This window comes from Tursiops truncatus, chromosome 13 (genome assembly GCF_011762595.2).
Source record: "Tursiops truncatus isolate mTurTru1 chromosome 13, mTurTru1.mat.Y, whole genome shotgun sequence".
Classification (NCBI taxonomy): domain Eukaryota; kingdom Metazoa; phylum Chordata; class Mammalia; order Artiodactyla; family Delphinidae; genus Tursiops; species Tursiops truncatus.
The window spans coordinates 29,512,270-29,532,804 of NC_047046.1; the positions used below are offsets into that span (position 1 = coordinate 29,512,270).

At 46.2% G+C, this 20,535-nt stretch overlaps 1 protein-coding gene and 1 long non-coding RNA gene across 2 annotated transcripts in view; one reads left to right on the forward strand and one right to left on the reverse strand.

Annotated features, from left to right (window-relative positions):
* RAB31 (RAB31, member RAS oncogene family) overlaps window positions 1-1,639 on the reverse strand; it is a 112,377-nt gene extending 110,738 nt beyond the window's left edge. Inside the window, exon 1 of the mRNA XM_033837566.2 lies at window positions 1,432-1,639. Coding sequence (XP_033693457.1) covers window positions 1,432-1,470 — 39 coding nt within the window. The 5' untranslated portion in view covers window positions 1,471-1,639. The remainder of the gene's footprint in view (window positions 1-1,431) is intronic.
* On the forward strand, window positions 1,116-8,424 carry LOC141276173 (uncharacterized). Its single transcript, XR_012325303.1, has 3 exons — window positions 1,116-1,250; window positions 2,184-2,495; window positions 3,955-8,424. It is a non-coding gene; the product is annotated as an uncharacterized lncRNA (long non-coding RNA).
* Window positions 8,425-20,535: the final 12,111 nt, after the last annotated feature.

Here is a 20,535-nt window from a genome sequence, read left to right on the forward strand (position 1 = left end):
GGTGGGGGCAGGCAAGTCACTTCCGACTTCATTTCTTCCCAAAGCCAATCCTGACACACACAACACACGTCAAAGCTGCCTCTGATTCCTTGGGATCCGCCGTTCCTTCTGAGTCTTTGAAGGGCCTCCTTGAGGCTGAAATGAGTCCTCACAAGGAAAGCATGCGATTCCTGGAATTTATGTCTGGCTTATGTTAGAGAGCCTGGCAGACGGTGCAACCTACCCCTGCAACACCGATAAGGTCAACAGAGGAAGGCCAGAACAGCATCCCATCCAAATCCAGGCCATGGCACAGCAGGCAGGGGGAGGGGCACAGGGAAGGGGGGCCTTTGCCTGATCCCCTGGAATTCGAGGCCAACCGAAGACCTAGTGTAAATGGGGGTTCCAGCAAAGGACAGCGAGGGGAGACAGCCAAGAGCATCGTTCTGCCCCAGGTTCCAGAAGAGCCTAGAGGGAGCCCAGACAGCCCCTTGGTCTGCGACAACCCAGTCCTAACCTAGAACCATTTCTTCTTTATCTACTTCTGCACATCCGTCTTGACAGACCAGTTAGTCCAACCTTTGCTGCTCTTTTCAGAAATGGTTTTCTTGGGCGACCAGATCGGCAGAACACTAGGCATTCCTACCAAAAGCTGCTGAAAACAGGGCTTCAAACCAGCTCTTCCCAAAGAAGTAATTCTGGAATTTGATATGCGCACCCAAGAGGAGGAGACCCTTAACACCATCTGACTCCCCTGGGCGGTCCCAAGGGGCCTGTCCAGTGCCATCTGACAGGTCCGCACCACTTGGGTGTTTGTGTCTGTCTTTGTTTCTGGCTTCTTCCAAGTTTCTTCGGGCTCAGAAGGACCCACTTCGGGAGGGGAAGTGGGGACAGGGGAGGACTCTCTCATCTTGCCTTTATCCGCGGCACTAAAAGTTTCCTAGGCGCGGTTTTCTACCATCCGTTGTTCTCTCTTCACCTTCCCGCCAGGTCATCCCCTCGCGCATTTTCTCACCCTGAGCTGGGCTTTCTTTTTAAACAAGTAAATAAACCAGTTGGCCCAGGGAGGCAGAAAGAGTCGGCGCCTTGGCTGAGTAACTTAAAGTTTCCGCCGGAAGGAAATTATTAAAGGCGAAGGAGAAAGCCCTCAGAGGTGAGGGCCGCGGCTCCTGTCCCCGCGGAAGGGTCCCGGGCGCCCGGCCCGGCCCGAGCAACTCCGGGGACGCGGGCCGGCGGCGGACGGACGACGAGTCGAGAAAGCTCCCGTTCAGGTTCGGGCCCGGAACCAGCAGGGCCTGACGGGGAGGGGGCCCGGGGGAGCTGGAGAGGGGGTGCAGGGGACACGGGGGGAGCACGGACGGGGGGTGGGCAGGGGAAGTTGGGGACGAGGGAGGCGCGCCGACCAGGGGCGCGCGGACCCGGGCCCCCGGCGAATGGCGGCGCAGGACTTACCCCGAGGAGACAGACTTTGAGCTCCCGGATGGCCATCATGAGCTCGGGGCCGGGCCGGACAGGAGCTCAGCATCCTCCGGAGCCGCGCCGCGCCGCGCCCCGCCAGCTGGCGTCCTCCGGTCCCCGCCTTCCCCTCGCTCAGCCCGCGGGCGGATCCGCAGCCGCTGCTATTTCGGGGCCGCCGGCCGCGCCGCGGAGGGTCACGTGGCCGCCGCCGGCTCCTCCCGGGGCTGCGGGGAAACCTCGGCGGCCCGGCTTCTGGGAACGCCCCCGACGGCGTCAGCCACCCGGCCCCCAGCCCCCGGGCCTGCGGCGTCCTGGCACAGGGCCTCTTCCCACCCGCCGGCCGGCGGCCTCGGACACGTCTCTGCAGAGTCCCCCTCCCCCTCGCCCGCACCCGACCCAGGGGCTGCCGGCTGCAAGGCGCCCGGGGTGGAGAGAGGACCCGTCCCGCCTGGGGTGGGGGGGTTGGGGGGGGGGTTGGGGAGGGAACCGGGCCCACGGCTGGAGACTGCATCCCCCTCCGGAAAGTGGGTGATGCCAGCCCAGGCCATCTGCAGGGAGCATTTCCATGTCATAAATGGCACTTGACAGAGGCTGGGCGAACGGGCAGGAGGGTCTGAGGGTGCAGCCCACCCTCTCCCGCAGTTCCTAATATCATGGGGAGGGGGGCTTCAGTTTACCCCCACGTAGTTTGTCACTCTCAGCAGCCCTGAGCTCATTTTTCTGTATGTAATCGAAATTGGTTCTAGAAGCTACGGTCTATTCCTCCCTCCAAAACAAGGGTGTCCGTGTCTGAAAAGGGAAGCGCTTTCTAGAGAGGAAGCTGCCATGCTCAGCACAGAAACGCTGCCACTTGCCGGGGCAGACACCCAGCCCTCAGAACGACGCTACAAACAGGGACCTTCTGCATCCTTCCTTGATGGGGAAACCAAGAAGCTCTGGCTTGAGACAGTGGAGGCAGGCTTGAGGAACTGCCCTCCCCTCTCCACCGTGGCCCACGTACCTCACCCACTCAGGCCACCTGTGTTGCTGCCATAGAAATGTCCGCCTTTCCGACATAGGTACCTCAGTTATTCATGTCATTTCAGATCAGAAAGAACTTTTTTCTTTAAACTTCATCCCCTAACCCAAACTCTCAGGCCTCTGTCCTGAGTTGCCAATTTTGATCGATGACATTTGTGGCCCCCAATGGACCACCCACCTTGACTATCTGGCTTTGTTCCTACTGAGGCCATGTTGAAGCTACCCAGCACCCAAGTAGTGCATACAATAGGGACTTCTGAATCAAGACCTCCAGAGAGAAAGAGAGAGAGTCTGGAGTCAAAATAGCCCTCCCCCCCCAGAAAAAAAACTCTGACAGTTGGCCACGAATTCCCCAGGGCAGTGGAGGCTTCCACTGGCTTGGGCAGGCTGTGGAGGATTATTCACTCACACAAACCTGGACTAAACTGTTCAAAAAGTAGCCATGGATGAAACACAGGTCCTGTGCAGCGTGAAGATTATTGTATCGGTACCTGTCCTTGGTTTAGTATCTAAAGCAAGGACAGAATGAAAAGAGGCCTGCCCAGAGTCACCCAGCCCTGGTCACAGGGCCTCACTGTCCTCAGATTCGCTGAGCAGAGAACAGCTGCCACACAGCTGCAGAGCTGTTGTGGTGAAGCAGCTCTGGTAAGGCGACGTCAAAGTGCTTCCCTTTGGCCTTTCTTCTCACTTCCCCAAAGTCGCCAAACCAGTTCTCACTTCCCCAAAGTTGGCCAAACCAGGGTGGGAGGCTTTTCCATTACTGCAATAGGTCACTGAGGCAGAACCATCCCCATACAAGTGGGCTGGCAGAATTTCTCGTTGGTTCCCCTGCTCTTCTCACGACTCTTCCCATTCTTCTCGCTTCTCCACTAGCCTAGGTGTCTGCCAGGCTTGTGTGGTTTCTGGGTTCTCCCCAGACAGTCGCTGATCCAGGCCTTCTCCCCTGAGAATCACCCCTCTGTTTATTCTGCCCACACCTACCCCCTTAAAATCTCCTCACTTGTGTCTCATTCTGACCAGGCCGAGTGCTTCACAAAGTGCCAACCCTGGTCTGTCAACCGCACCACCCCCCTCATCAGCCAGGTCACCCCTGGGGACTTAAAAACTGGCCTCATGAAAACCCTGGTCCCCATGATCACCCCAAGGTTGTGCACCATGCTCTCCCGGGAAGGAGGGACGGTGGCTGCTCCAAGATGTGTTTGGGAAGTGTCAGGTCCTGGGTGGGTCTCAGCTTCCTAGAGATATAATGTTCCCTAGGAATGCAGTCATTATACTCTAGGATTACTGTATGACGGGCCTGGCCTGACTCCTCTGGAATTCTCTGCAAATATGAAGAGGTTCTGATACAACTTAAGCAGGGATAAAAATCCAATGGTACATAACTGAGGATTTATCCAATTTTTAAAAAATGGAACATGCAAGGTTTTCTTATGAGACTTTTGTAAAGCAAAAGGTCATTGTACTAACCTGGATTTCTGCTTTTCTGCTGCCTTTAAGTCCTCAACGGCACCTACAAGATGCAATCGAAGTGTTCAGCACATCTTGCAAAAATGTGGCCCAAACCAGCCTCTTCTCTGCCCCTCTGGTGGAATCCATCAGCCTCCAGAAACCTGCTCAGATTCCACTCACCCGTGAGGTCTCCTCCTGAGCTTGCCCATGCTCTGCTCACACCTCTCCTAGCACTGACTCAGCAACTCACCTGCCCTCCCGTCCCCAACAAGCGTCCTGCCCAGCGTCGTTCCAATAGAATGAGGCCGAGTTCAGTTCAGAAGCAAAGGAAAGCTTTATTCTTTGATCACAGAATGGGGAGGTGGGAGCTCGTGCTCCAGAGCACGCGCTCTCCCAACAGGCCCGATTGGGGCTGCTTTAGCGGGGAGGGGGCGGGGTTCTCGCCAGCAGCGCAGGCGCAGCTGCTGCTCACGCCCCCCACCCCCCATCGCAGTGCCAGGTGCTGCGTCTCGGCAGGCGACCGCCCGCCATCTTGAACTGAGTGCGCGGGAACGGACCTTCTGTGTAGCGCCCTGAGCTGAGGTGCGGGTGCTGCCGTTTTGCACCAGGAACCCTGGTCTGAAGGGCCGGGCACAAGGCCCCTGCGCGCAGTACCCTGGGAGCCAGCCGACTAGACTGAGCGCAGAGGAAACAAGGTTAGACTTTATCACCCACGTTCTATTTTTATTTCCCAGGAATTGTTAATGGACTTTCCTGCTGACAATTAGCCACTAAACCCCTTTTACAGCAGGTCAGGGTCTAAACTGTTACCCAAATGGAATTATCTGTCTGTATGAGAGGTGCCCATAGATGAAGCAAGGATCGTCTCTGTATCACCAGGGTGTGAAAATGACTAGAATTTTCTTTTAAAAAAGAAGAGGGCTTCCCTGGTGGCGCAGTGGTTGAGAGTCCGCCTGCCGATGCAGGGGACACGGTTCGTGCCCCGGTCCGGGAAGATCCCACATGCCGCGGAGCGGCTGGGCCCGTGAGCCATGGCCGCTGGGCCTGCGCGTCCGGAGCCTGTGCTCCGCAACGGGAGGGGCCACAACAGTGAGAGGCCCGCGTACCGCAAAAAAAAAAAAAAAAAGGTGATTAGAAATGGATCTTTTTACCTAGGACTTGTCCCAGCGGGGTCTTTGTCCTCTCATGCGATTCAAACGAGACTCCTGTTTGATGGGTCTGGGAGACCACAGTCGTCTTCATGACGGGACCCCAGGACTGGGGCATCCACATAATGGGATGGTTGACCTGGAATACTCACCCTGGACCTCATCTCAGAAGGTTCTGTGTGGGGATTTCTTCTAAAAGAAACAAGTAATTCACCAGCAAGTGTTTAGTGAAAGTTCACCAGCAAGTGTTTAGTGAAAGTCCACCAAGGGACTGGGAAAACCACCCCATTCTTTCTTTAAAATCTAGCCAATGACAGCTATAAAACTGATCGTGTTTTTTGATCCAGCAAATCTTCTTTTGGACAATAACATGGAAACACACACACAAAAGTGAGCAAATAGAAAGCCTGCCTGTGTGTGCACAAATAAACATGCACACAAAGAGACACATTTGAGAAATAAAAAGTCATCTCTGCTGAGATGGAGGAGTACAGCTGCATTAATTGTGGCATTAAAGGGGCAAAACAACTGAAATCTCTTAACATTGGGGAATGACTAAGCAGACTGGTGTCTTTACTCGGGTATATTTAATGGTGTGCAGTGGTATATGTCACTTAGGTATTACATGACATGTGTATATCATGTAGATTTAGAGAGACGTTGTAGTAAATAAGTTTCTGTGAGTATAACATGACCCCAAAATTGGGTCTGCATGTTAAACAGTTAAGCCACACCAGTTTGTTATAACCCGTACTAAGGAGTGTGATTGCTCAATTATATGGTACCACTACTACCTACCTATTAGAATAGCAAGATCTGGGACAGTGACAACACCAAATGCTGACGAGGATGTGGAACAACAAAAACGCTCATTGCATTGCTGACTGCAAAATGGTGCAGCCACTTTGGAAGACAGTTTGACAGTTTCTTATAAAGCTAAGCATACTCTTAGCATCCAGTCCAAAATCACGCTCCTTGGTATTTACCCAAAGGAGTTGAAAACTTATATCCACACCAAAACTCTGTACACAGCTGTTTATAGCAACTTTATTCATAATTGCCAAAATGTGGAAGCAAACAAGATGTCCTTCAGTAGGCAAATGGATAAGCTGTGGTCCATCCAGACAATGGAATATTATTCAATACTAAACAGAAATGAGCAATTAAACCATGAAAGACATGGATGAAAGTTCAGTGCATATTACTAAGTGAAAGAAGCCAATCTGAAAAGGCTACATGCTGTATGATTATGAGATTCTGGGAAAAGCAAAGCTATGGAGACAGTAAAAGGATCACTGGGAGTCAGGGGGAAGGGATGAACAGGCAGAGCACAGAGGATTTTTAGGGCAGTGAAAATACTCTATGAAACTATAATGATGGATACATGTCACACATTTGTCCAAACCTGAAGAATGTACAACACAAAGAGTAAACCCTAATGGAAACTGTGGATTTTGAATGCTTATCATGTGTCAACGTAGGTTACCAGTTGTAACAGTTGTACACTCTGGTGAGGGGTTTCTATAATGGGAGAAATTATGCATGTGTCAGTGTAGGGGGTATATGGAAAATCTCTGTACCTTCCTCTCAACTTTGCTATGAACCAAAAACTGCTCTTAAAAAAAAGTCTTTAGGGACTTCCCTGGTGGCGCAGTGGTTAGGAACCTGCCCGCCAACGCAGGGGACACGGGTTCGAGCCCTGGCCCGGGAGGATCCCACATGCCACGGAACAACACGCGCACCTTAGCAAAGAGTAGCCCCTGCTCGCCGCAACTAGAGAGAGCCCACGCGCAGCAACAAAGACCCAACGCAGCCAAAAATAAATGAATAAAAAATATTAAATAAATTTTTAAAAATTAAAATAAAAGTCTTTAAAAAAAATAAGGAGGCCCAATCAGGCAATTCACAAGTTGGAAATGAATATATGAAGAAAATATTGAATTTCACAAGTGAGTAAAAATACAGATTAAAGCATTAAGAAACAATTTTCCACTTATCAAACTAGCAAAGTCGTAAAACCTAGACCCCCATGCTTCTGTGAGTGGGACAGAAAGAGCAGTGCCCATTCAAGCTGCTGGGCTGCACTGGTTTGACCTTTTGAGTCACACATTCTTTCTTTATGTGTGTGCGTGTGTGTCTTTACATATGTTTATATATCTTCACAGCCATTCTGTCACATGGGTGCCTTCATACGTCTTTTCTCTGGTGCAATATTTCTCTTTTACTTTCCATGAGCAAATTTATACTCATCAAGCGTATTTTTAGGTTCTGGTGGGGGAGAAGGATAAAGAGTCTGAAAGCTCTCTGCTCTTTGCTAAAAATACAACATTTACATACAGAGGATAAGGAGGGGAGGAAAAGGACCTGGAAGGTTAAGTCAGGGTCACTGGTGACATTCTCCCCTTTTGAACCTGAAAGTCTGGATGGGAGAATGACTCTTAACCGTGAGAGTAAACACTTACTGAGTGTCGACTGCCAGCTGGGTACCACCGTGCCTAGCATCTCATAACAATTGTGTCACTTCCTCCTGCCTAGAAAAAGGTGCTATTGTCCTTGTGATCGAGGCAAATGGTCTCTCTGAGGGTCTGCCCGCGTGGCCATGGCCGGGATTCCAGCCCAGACGGGTTATTCAGTGAGCCCTTTAACTACCACACCATGCATTGAACTGTACTTGGTTTTAGTTTGAGGCGTTGGCAGGGATATGTGGGTAAGAATGATGAGCAGAGCGGGAAGTAAAATATCAGGGCTGAACTTAGAGAATCAAGAGTTAACTGCAAAGACGAGAGAGAGAGTCAGTGCCGGCTGGCGTGTTCACACGCTCACTGCCATTGGTACAGGTCCCACTTCCACCTGTTGACTAGAAGCTCAGAGGGGACCAGGTCAGCACCTGGAACATCTTGGAATTCTCTGCAGGGCTGGCGAGTCACTCCCAAAGAGTAAAAATGATATCATGTCTATGAAACACAACATTTTCCACTCACCAGATTATTCTCACTGCCATGGAGCTCTTACCTAAAGAGCAGACAATAAACTCAGCAGTGATATTCGGGATGGTTAATTTTGTGTCTCAACTTGGTGAGGCCATGGTACCCAGATGTTTGGTCAAACATTATTCTAGTGATGAGCGTGCTGTAGTTGTATACAGAAGTGGAAATATAATGTTGTACACATGAAACATATAATGTTATAAACCAATGTTACCTTAATAAAAAATAAATTTTAAAAAATTATTCTTGATGTTTCTGTGAAGGTATTTTTAGATAAGATGAACATTTAAATTAGTAGGCTTTGAGTAAGGCAGATAACCCTCCATAGTGTGGGTAGAACTCATCCAGTCAGTTGAAGAACTTAATAGAGAAAGACTGATCACCTGGAGGAAGAAGGAATTCTGCCACAGACAGCCTTCAGACTTGAACTGTTACTCCACTCCCAGTCTCCAGCCTGCTGGCTGACCCTACAGATTCCTTACAGTACATCTCGCTCTATTTATACATCCTATTGATTCGATTTCTTTAAAGAATCCTAACTAATACAAAACTGATTTTTTCTTTGCCCTGAATCTGCCACCCAGTGGCATACATACTGGTCCTGACTCTGTTTCCCCAGATATTAACCAGGCACCCACTGTGCACCAGACACGAGGCCAGGAGCTAGAGATGCAGAAGGTCGGCAAGGAGGCCCTGGCATCAGGAGGCCACGGTCTGAACTCACCTCTGGCCTTGACCCTTTGAAGAAATCCACTGTTTCCCCAACCTCCAAGGCTGTGGCCAGAGTGTGAGAATTCATGAATATACATGTCGGTTTGGGCCACATCAGTGTTGTGAGGAGAGGGCAATAATGATTGAAAAATAAAAATTGGAGATAAAAGATCCAGGTCCAAAGCAGAAAAGACGTGGCCTATGAGGTTGAAGCCAGTGACCAGGAAGTGTCAGAACTGGAGAGAAAGGGCTGGCGCAGAAGCAGAGATGAGTCATTCAGAGTAAAACAGCCAGGCTCTGTATGGGGTGTGGACCCCAGGAGGAGAAGGCACCGCTTGGGTAGACTCCACAGACAGCACCACCAGGCTGGCCAGAACCTGTTCAACCGCAGTGTGCAGCCTGACTCAAGCGCACCATCCAGAGAAGTGAAACAAAAAAGGCATTACTTCCTCACCATCCAGGGGAATTGAGAGAAAGGGCTGCAGCCCAGACCAGGAATAGAAAACAGTTGTGTTTAAAAAATGAGAGAAACAATAAAAGGCCAGAATAACACGGCTGTGTGCTTGCAACTTGGCTCCATGGATGAAGTACAGCGGCACACAGTAGATGCTCAATAAATGCTGGCTGAGAAAATGAATGGATGAACGAATGAAATCCTGAGACATGCTGACAGCTCAATGAAGGAAAAACCCAAAGAGAAGTACAAGAGGGAAGGCTGGATACTGTGGAGGAGGTCTCTGGAGGAAACCGTGGAGTGGTTCTCTCGGGCGGGAGGTGGACAGTCACCACTTCCACTCGGGACACCTCATTTCCTCACGCCCTTGCCCTCTCGAGTCTCTCATGTCTGAGACCCAGATCTGTCCCAAAGCTCAGGCTCAAACCAACCCCTCTCAGTTATTCTTGGTGAAATTATACTAGAGCTGGTACTCTCCTTTTTCTCCTCCTTTAAAATATGTTTTAATTATATAAGTAATATCTGGATATTTATTGAAAATTTCTAGAAACTCTGACAAGAGGGAAATCATATTATTTTCATCATCCAAAACACACACACATACTCACATAGTCAGTTATTTCTGATCTTTTTTTCTCTGTATAAAGTTGTATCCTGAAACGGTTATAACCACTCTAAATATACAAATTTGCATCTTTTATCTGTTGGAATTACCAATATTTTATTGTGATATAACCTAATTTTGTAAGAAATATGATGCTGGGTTGTTTTTTTTCTTTTATCATGGTAAAAATGCACATAACGTAAAATTTACCATTGTTGGGCTTCCCTGGTGGCGCAGTGGTTGAGAGTCCGCCTGCTGGTGCAGGGGACACGTGTTCGTGCCCCGGTCCGGGACGATCCCACAAGCCGCGGAGCGGCTGGGCCCGTGAGCCATGGCTGCTGAGCCTGTGCGTCCGGAGCCTGTGCTCCGCAACGGGAGAGGCCACAACAGTGAGAGGCCCGCGTACCATAAAAAAAAAAAAAGAAAGAAAGAAAGAAAATTTACCATTGGTGACATTTAATGCATTCACTATGTTGTGACTCTCACCAGGATCTAGTTCCAGGACAATTTCATCACTTCGAAAGGAAACCTCATATACTCCAATAAAGATGTTTAAAAGCATAAAATATAAAATTTTTTTTAAAAAAGGAGGGCTTCTCTGGTGGCACAGTGGTTAAGAATCCTCCTGCCAGTGCAGGGGACACGGGTTCGAGCCCTGGTCCGGGAAGATCCCACGTGCCGCGGAGCAGCTAAGCCTGTGTGCCACAACTACTGAGCCTGTGTTCTAGAGCCCATGAGCCACAACTACTGAGCCTATGTGCCACAACTACTGAAGCTCACACACCTGGAGCCTATGCTCTGCAACGGGAGAGGCCGCCGTAGTGAGAGGCCAGCGCACCACAGCGAGGAGTGGCCTCTGCTCGCTGCAACTAGAGAAAAGCCCTCGCGCAGCAATGAAGACCCAACGCAGCCAAAAATTAATTAATTAATTAAAATTAAAAATTTTTTTAAAAGGAAACCTCAATCCCATTAAGCAGTCATCCCCCACCCCCTCATCTCCCCAGACCCTAGTACCCACTAATCTGCTTTCTGTCTCCATGGATTTGCTGACCTGGGTATTTCATATAAATGGAATCATAGTCTTTGGTGACTGGTTTCTTTCACTGAGCATAATGTTTTCAAGGTCTGTCCATGTTGTAGCCTGTGTCAGCACTTCATTCCTGTTTATGTGATCCTGTTTTAAATTCTACTCTTTGGCTCAAAAATCTTGTATGGTTCCCCATTGCCTACCCTGATAAAAGTCCAATCTTGTTCACGTGGCATTCACTCTTCTGCAGAATCCTGCCTGCCCGTCTTACCTGCACCAACCCACTCTACTTTCTCACTTCTGTACCTTTGCCTAAGCCCCAGTCTCTGCATCTCTAAACCCCTGGTCCGCAGACAAGCAGCAGCAGCATCCCCTGGGAAACTGTCCTAAACGCAAGTTCTCGGGCCCCTCCCCAGACCACTAAATCAGAGTCCAGATTCTGTCTTTCGACAGGCCCTATGGGTGATGCTGATGTACACTGAAATTTGAGAATGTTTGGTCTCAATCACGTCACTCCTCAAAGTCTCATTCGTAGGCTGCGCCCTGAGCCCTGCTTTCCCTCTCCTCTTACCTCCCGATGGACATCATCCTACATCCTTGAGAGGATTTCTCACTTTTTTTTTGTTTTGTTTTGTTGTTTTTTTTTTTTTTGCAGTACGCGGGCCTCTCACTGTTGTGGCCTCTCCCGCTGCGGAGCACAGGCTCCGGACGCGCAGGCTCAGCGGCCATGGCTCACGGGCCCAGCCGCTCCGCCGCACGTGGGATCCTCCCAGACCAGGGCACGAACCCGTGTCCCCTGCATCGGCAGGCGGACTGCCAACCACTGCGCCACCAGGGAAGCCCGATTTCTCACTTTTTACACTGTGTCGTAGCTGTGTCTCTGTTAGTGGACGTCACCTGAATGATATATTTCATCTAAACCCTGAGAAGGAGGTTGGACAAGGAGACCCTGAAGGTTGTCTCTGGCTGAGATTCTGGGCACAAGCTCCCAAGGGCAGCTGTGGCACTTTCTTGTACCCTCCGTTGTACTCACAGCCGAAAGCCCAGCTCCCAAGTTATCCTGGGATTATGACTTTCCTACTTCATGGGTATCAAAATGTCCTTTTTTTTATGAATGGTAGTAGTAATACTGGGGATGTTTGGGTTTTTACGTTTTTATTTGTTTTCCTTGTTGTTTACAAGTCTATTATCAGATATAAGATGTTCTCATTTTACGGCTCTGTCTGGGAACCACTGGCCTATAAAGATAGTGGGGTCAGGAGAAGCTCAGCCAGAGGGGTGTTTGGGAGCATCACGCTGGAACTGCCTAGGAGAGCCTGACTTCAGCGTAGTTCAGGAGCCATAGTCGGGCCATATTCAACTTCAAAGCTGCTCCCCCCTCCTGAATGTCAGAGCCTGTTGTAAATATCTCAGAGCCACAGCTCAGAGATTAGAGAGCTCAGCTAAGAAGGAGAAAGAGGGAAAGATCAGAAATAGGGAAACCCCACTGCTGAGTGGATGAGGTCTCCAACATGCATGATGCAAAACATTTTCAAGGAAAGCAAACCTGCATCCCAGCCTTGTGATAAAACACCTTTTTTTGGCTGAATCATTTGAAATTAATCATCACACTTCACTCTTAAGTACTTCAGCCTGTATCTTCCAAGAGCAAAACATTCTTATATAAAATTACAATAATATTATCATTCCTGAGATATTTAACATGACTGAACAATTAGCATAAAATTAATCATCATATTAATAATCATGATAATTAATTTTATATTAATTGATTTCTATTATACAATCCACAGTTTCCTGTCTCCTTCAATCTTTCAAGATTTTTGACATTTTGAAGACCTATTTGTCCTGTAGAATATCTTCCACAATCTGGATGTGAATAATTGTTTCCTCCTAATTAGATTTAGGTTAAACATTTTGGCAAGAAAACTACAAAGGTGATGTTGTATCCTTCCCATTGCATCCGAGCAGGGGGCACAGATGTAAATTTATCCCATTACCAGTGATGCTAACTCAGCACAGGTGGTGTCCAGTTTTCTCCATTGTAAGGCATCTTTTCTCTTTGTATTTAATAAGTAATCTGACCCAGTAAAGGTTTCAGATTCACTTTTACTTCCTGTCCCAGACTTGCTGTCAGCTGTTTCTCTAAGGAGCCCTGATTCCTTTTAATGGAGAATAGTATTTAGACACCAAGATTTTGGTGCTGGGTGTTTAAGTGATATTGGAAAGGGCATATAGGTCCTTTCAATGGATTAGATTAAACAAACAAACATGAGTTGATGCTAATACAACTACAGCTCTTCTTTCTCATGACTTATTTGTATTTCCCTTTCCCCTGGTTCCCAACAGCACATAACATATCTATCCTTCAATATACATAAAATAGTTCCAATATCACTAAACCAATACCCTTCCAACAACAAAACGACTAAAGAAATTCATGATTTCTCTGCAGTTCTTTTTTTCCTCCTATTTACTAAGGCTATATAGTCAGAGTACTTGGTTCAAAAACTAATTGAGTTAATTATTTTTTTCTATGTGTTTATGTAATTATTTAATGCACAGTTAGATTTATTTGTTTCTAGCTATATTCAAGTTTAGGTTAATTTTGTTTTGTTTCATGCTATGGACTAAATTGTGTCCCGCCTCCCAAAAAATTCATATGTTGAAGCCCTAACCCCAATGTAACTGTATTTGGAAATGGGGCTTTTCTGGAGGTAATTATGATTAATCAAGTCATACGGGTGGGGCCCTGATCTGATAGGATTAGTGTCCTTATAAGACAAGACACCCGCTTGCTTTGCTTATTCTCTCTACACATACTGAGGAAAGGCTGCATGAGGATGCGGCAAGAAGGTGGCTGTCTGCAAGCCAGGAAGAGAGCCCTCACCAGAAATTGAATTGGCTGAACCCTGATCTGACTTCTAACCTCCAGAACTTGAAGAAATTAATTTCTCTTGTTTAAGCCCCCCCCATCTATGGTATTTTGTTATGACAGTCTGAGCTGGGTAACACATTTTGCTTTGTTCTTTATATGTAATGTCAATTTCTTATAGGAATTTGAGGCATCCATTTCTCTGGATTATTAAGGTCCTGGCCAGAATGAACATACAAATAAATAATAAAAATAGTAAACAAGGACATATGCATCAGATGTCTGCATAAATTATGGTTATTAATACCTCATAGGACTTCTGGAGATCAAACTGTATATGAGATAATTCTCTAGGGAAACCAAGCCTGAGAGGGAGGTCAACCTAAAATACCAGAGGTCAATGATGGAACCAGGATTGAAAGTCACATTTTTTCCTAGACCAAAATGTGTGCTTTTAAATACTGTGCTATACTTCCAGGAATAATGACAGTTAATAAGGATTAATAAGAGTTTCAGGGAGTTTAATGAGCCTGTAGAAAAACTATTCAGTATACATTTATAAATAATATAAAATATATAAAATACAAGTATATGATATCTATTTCTCATATGCATAAAGAAAAATGAATAAGTTGATTTGGATTTATCTGCATAAGGGAGAGAGCATGACTAAATGCACTGGAGTTGAAGGCCTATCTCCAACACCAAGACCCCACCTCAAAGGTACCCCTTATCTTAGTCTCCCAGCAATGTATCTGTTGGAAAAGAACTCACCCTTAGGAGAGAAAGAATTGATGTATCCAAGTCAGTGCAAGAAAGCTCAAGATTGCTTCTAATTCCCCCATTTCAGAGAGGTGGGAAAGAGCTGTGATGACCCTGCCAACACCCACAGTGGAAGAAAGGGAAATGGCGGAGGGTCACAAACTTTACCTTGGTGGGGCATGGTCAGGCGACTGGGAAACTCTTAAAGGAGACAGCATTTATAATGTTGATTTTAAGCCTGGAGAACCCAGGTCGGGCCCCTTTCTTGATAAGTGTCTTAGAAGAATAGAAGTGCCAGCATGGGTCCAAGGTAGCAGCTACCCCCAGACCAGATCACCTCTGCCCTTGCCTGAATGTGGCAACAAGAGCCAATACACCCTCTCTTGTGGTTTAGGTGAGGTGAGGTGGGGTTTCACCTACAAAGACCCATGGCTAGTCTATATATCATTCTTAACCCTCACAAGAGCCTGTGGGGAAACTAGTAACATTTTGCTGTTTTGTGATGAAAAAAACTAAATTTCAGATACTTAAGTAACTTTCTTAAGGTCAAATATTTAGCAAATGGCAGGCAGGATTTGAACCAAGGTCCTCTGAGGCTGAAGCACTTTTCACTAGATTATGCCATTGGATAGGTTATATATTCAACAGCTCTACTAACAAAAAGTTTATGTTTACTGAAAAAGTATAGATTATAACATGTGTTTTTTTTAATTGAAGTATAGTTGATTTACAATACTGTGCCAGTCTCTGCTGTACAGCAACATGACTCAGTTATACACATGTAGACATTCTTTTTTTTATATTCTTTTCCATTATGGTTTATCACAGGATATTGCATACAATTCCCTGTGCTATACATAGGACCTTGTTGTTTATCCATCCTATATATAATAGTTTATATCCGCTAATCCCAAAATCCCAATCTATCCCTCCCCCACCCCATCCCCCTTAGCAACCACAGGTCTGTTCTCTATGTCTATATAACATGTGTTCTTTCCTCACTTCTCAGTTATGAAAGGAACAGGAGAATGTTTATTGAGCACCTATCACATGCTAAATATTTTCAAATCTGTGAGGCCATCATCCCACCCAGTGAACCAGTGAATCATCCCCGTGTTGTAGATGAGGACCCGGGGGGGAAAGAGAGGACCATTAGTAATTACCCACAGTCACACAGCAAGTAGCAGGACGAGGGTACTATTTCTTCTGACTGGAATCCTGGTGTTCTTTTGTTCTACTAGATCCCTTCTTTCTAGTATAGAGTTTGATTGTTTTACCCCAACCCCACAATTCAAGGCACTGACAATCACCTAGTGGCCTCTCTCCAGGGAGTGGAAGGGAGAGCTTCCGAGAATCCACCGAGCTCTGTCTATAACTTTGCATGCTCAACCCTGTTTCAGTGGTGGAAACTGTTGCAGCATTTCTAAGCAATTACCTAAAGTTCAGCTGAGAGCTCCTCATGACTCTAATATTCATCAACAATGGATTTACAAAAACCAGAGCAAGCATCCAGGCAGATAAATCATTTCATTTATATGTTATAATAGTCTTGGCTAAAAAATTTACGTTGATAAGAATCAATAGCAGAACACAGCTTGGAGGCCCAAGTGTTTTCTCTCATGACCCATTAAATATCCTAGACCATTACCAAAATATTTTTATCATCCCATGACCATCAAGTAAGTCTCTTCCTGAGTATTAGGTTCTAAGTTAAAGCATCAACATTGAAAATGGGTGAGAAGTTTTTATAGACGGGTTCCTTTGCTCTTAAAACGGCCCATAGACTCACAGTCTTTCAGGCACTGAGGGGGATGGGAAAAGTTTTACGACTTCCTTTTGGAGGACTCCAAACAGACCTCTTTTTCTCTTTAAATAAATTTTTAATTAATGTATAAACATGTATGAAGACAAGCTCACAAATCATAAAGTGAACAGCCTGATGAATCATCACGGATTGAACACACTCACATAACCAACACCCACATCAGGAAATACCAGAACCTTAGACTCATCCCCACCTTGACCCTCCTCCAAGTTACTACCTCTCTCTAAAGGTAGTGACTATCCTGGCTTTTAATGCAATAAATTCATTTTCCCTTCTTTTGAATGTTTTATATATAGAATCATGAAGTTCTGTGTATCGGTCTGTTGGATAGATACCTAATCAGGGAACTGCTAGATGATAAAATGTGAATACATTCAGCTTTAATTGATGCCACCAAACAGTTTTCCAAGTTGGTTGTATGGATTTACGGTTCTCTTAGAGTATGAGCATTCCAGATGCTCATACTTGGTAATTCCATCCTTTTCAAGAATTTTAACCATTCTGGTGGGTGTGTAGTAGTATTTCATTGTGGTTATAATCTGCATGTCTCCGATGACTAATGAGGTTGAATTGCTTTATGTTCTGTGGCCATTTGGATATTCTCTTCTATCCAGCATTTAAATGAGGGAAATCCTCAAAATCTTGGTCCTAATAGTCTCTTCTCATCTCATTCTTATACTCTTTATTTCAATAACTAATCTTTAGGCACAGCTTGAATTATCTGCCATTTTGCTTTCGCATCTTTATTCACTTAGTAGACATTTACTCAGCTCCTACTATAACCCTAGGCCCTGGTACACGATGGTGAACAGAAACAGACATGGAATATACAAAGAATCCTTAACACTCAACAGTAAAAAAAAATGAACAACCCAATTTAAAAAGGAGTAAAACATCTGCCAGCCGATGCAGGGGACACGGGTTCGTGCCCTGGTCTGGGAGGATCCCGCATGCCGCGGAGCGGCTGGGCCCGTGAGCCATGGCCGCTGAGCCTGCGCGTCCAGAGCCTGTGCTCTGCAACGGGAGAGGCCACAACAGTGAGAGGCCTGCGTACCGCAAAAAAAAAAAAAATTAAAAAAAAAAAACATCTGAATAGACGCCTCACCAAAGAAGATATACAGATGGCAAATAGACACATGAAAACATTCTCAACATCATACATTCTTGGGCAATTGCAAATTAAAATAAGATACCACTACACATCTTTTAGAACAGCTAAAATCCCAAACACTATCAACAACAAATACTGGTGAAGATGTGGAGCAAAAGAAACCCTCATTTATTGCTGGTGGGCATGCAAAGTGGTGCACTTTGGAAGACCGCTTGGTGGTTTCTTACAAAACTAAACATACTCTTACCATATGATCCAGTAATCGCACTCCTTAGTATTTACCCAAAAGAGTTGAAAACTTATATCCACACAAAAGTCTGTACACGGCTGTTCATAGCAGCTTTATTCATAATTGCCAAAACTTGGAAGCCACCAAGATGTCCTTCAGTAGGCAAATGAATAAACTGTGGTCCATCCAGACAGTGGAACATTATTCAGCACTAAAAAGAAATGCTATCAGGACTTCCCTGGAGGTCCAGTGGTTAAGACTCTGCGCTTCCAACGCAGGGGCACGGGTTCAATCCCTGGTCGGAGAACACGGTGTAGCCAAAAAAAAGCGCTATCAAGCCATGAAAATATATGGAGGAATCTTACATGCATATGACTAAGTGAAAGAAGCCAATCTGCAAAGGCTACATAACGTATGATTCCAGCTACATGATGTTCTTGAAAAGGCAAAACTATGGAGACATTAAAAAAAAATCAGTGGTTTCCAGGGGTTAGGATAAAGGAGGAATTAATAGGCAGAGCACAGTGGATTTTTAGGGCAATTAAACTATTCTGTACTATACTGTAATGCTGGATAAATGTCATTATACATTTGTCAAAACCCAAACAACATGGGCTTCCGTGGTGGCGCAGTGGTTGAGAGTCCGCCTGCCGATGCAGGGGACACGGGTTTGTACCCCGGTCCGGGAAGATCCCACGTGCCGCGGAGCGGCTGGGCCCGGGAGCCGTGGCCGCCGAGCCTGCGCGTCCGGAGCCTGTGCTCCGCAACGGGAGAGGCCGCAGTGAGAGGCCCGCGTACCGCAAAAAAAAAAAATTACTACATCATTAACATCTCTCCAACAATTTGCATGGATTTTTTTTTTAATAATCCAAGATCACCTTGAAATGAGGCAGATCTAAGCAGTTTTGTGTCACCTAATAGGAGCCAACTTGGAGCCAGCTTAGGCCAGAAAACGCTGGTAGTTAAGGGGAGATGCTGATGGAACAGTTTGGGGGATATCTCATAAGGTCGACAGGGGGAACACGAGGGACTCAGGAGGAACTGGACTTGGAAGAACAAAGTCAGCTGGACCTTCCTTCTTGCTTCTGTCGACCCCTGAAATTTTCCTGTTAGGTGATTGCCACACACAGAACAGGGCACCAAGAGCTGGGGACACTGAAATGAGCCCAAAGTACAGTGGCCTGCTCAGCCTCTGCCTCAGCCTGAGTCAGGTCACTGTGAAAAGAACCTAGGGAGACCTGGGTTTTCTGGACAGAGTTGAGGAGGGACCAGGAGCCAGAGAAAGGCATCCAGGAAACCCAGGGCAGACCCTCCAGAACCCAGAAGCATCATCAGCATGGAGGCGGGAAGAGAAGGGACATGTCTGACACTGGCCGTCACTCCCTCTGAAGACGAGGCAACCAGCAACAGGAATAAAGGAGGTGAAACAGTTAAATGTGGCTCCTGGGCCTCTCTTTTCCAGGAACTGACATAAATTCTGTTTGTCTGCCTACATGGAGTTGTGGTTAGAAACACATTTCTGAGGAATTGGTTTGGTTTCAATGTTTTCCATCATCTGGTAAAAACAGAACTATGCAAGCTGAGTATTCTAAGGCTTTTGTTTGGGTTTTGAAACAGGAACATTTTGAAATACTGAATATGTTATTTTTCATTTTATTATTTTACTTAAAAAGTTTCTTTTTAAGTGAAACCAACTTTTCAGCTACTAACATAAACACTGCAAGTAGTCTTCCTTTTTGCTCTAAAGCCAGTTTCAGATACTGCAATTGTAGAAGCAGGAAAGGAAAGGAAGGAGAGAGAGAGAGAGAGAGATACCACACCACAAATGAAGAGGACATTTGGGACAGTTATGCAAGTTTTTCTTGAATGTTCTAAGTGATCACTATTATCCTTTTTCTGCCTTTGGTTTTGGAGATCTTTTCACAAAAGGCAACCTACTGGGAGAGATCAGAATTTATGTGGAGCAGCTATCTGCATTTGATTTTTAATGTCTTTAAATAATGTGTGTGTCCAGATGCTTTCCTTGTTTATACATAAAAGAACCTTACTATATATGCTTTTTTATTTTCTTATTAGCATGTAGATTTAATATGGTTTCACTTACTGGATTCAGAGAGGAATACAGAAATTAACAAGGGGGTTCTAGATTTCTGCTTCTCGCCAAGATTAAGTAACAGGGACCAGATATATGGTCCTGCCTGAAACACCCCGCCCCCCCAAAAAAAGAAACTGGATTTTTAAAAATATTTCAAGACACTGGCTGTTAATAACAAAGGACAGTGAGTCCTAAGAGATGAGAAAGAAATGAGGTGAGCCCTATGATTGCCCCACCCTGTGGAAACTGAGAGTTTCCAGACTGTGGTGCAGAGCAGGGAACACAGGCAAAGCCTGGTGCGTTCCCTGGATTGTGGGGACAGAGATGAGAGTCTGCGGAGAATAGGGCGACTGGAGCTCATAGGGCTGAGCACCAGACAAGGGAGCGCTTCAAAAAGAGAGAACCCTGGGATCTGCAGGGGGTCTCCCTCGAATAGTCAGCAAACACCCACCAACCAGCATGTCCATGTGAGGAAATCATCAGAGACCAGGTAAAGAACCACCTGAAAGGATTACAGGGAACAGTGTTTGGTGCTCACTCAGGGCTAGGAAGAGTGCCTGTTCCCATCAGCCAGGCTGAAACCCTCCTCATTCATGGAACATTGGGTAGGGTCCTCAGAAAAGGGGAAAAATTAGACTAAACACTAGTCTGGTCCTGCCAAATTAGTCCAAAAAGCAAGATCTGAAAGGATTAGATTGTTTCAGAGTAACTTAACTGTGTTCCAGAACAAAGCTCAAAAGTATTTATGGGGATGGGAACATATGTATATATATAACTGATTCACTTTGTTATAAAGCAGAA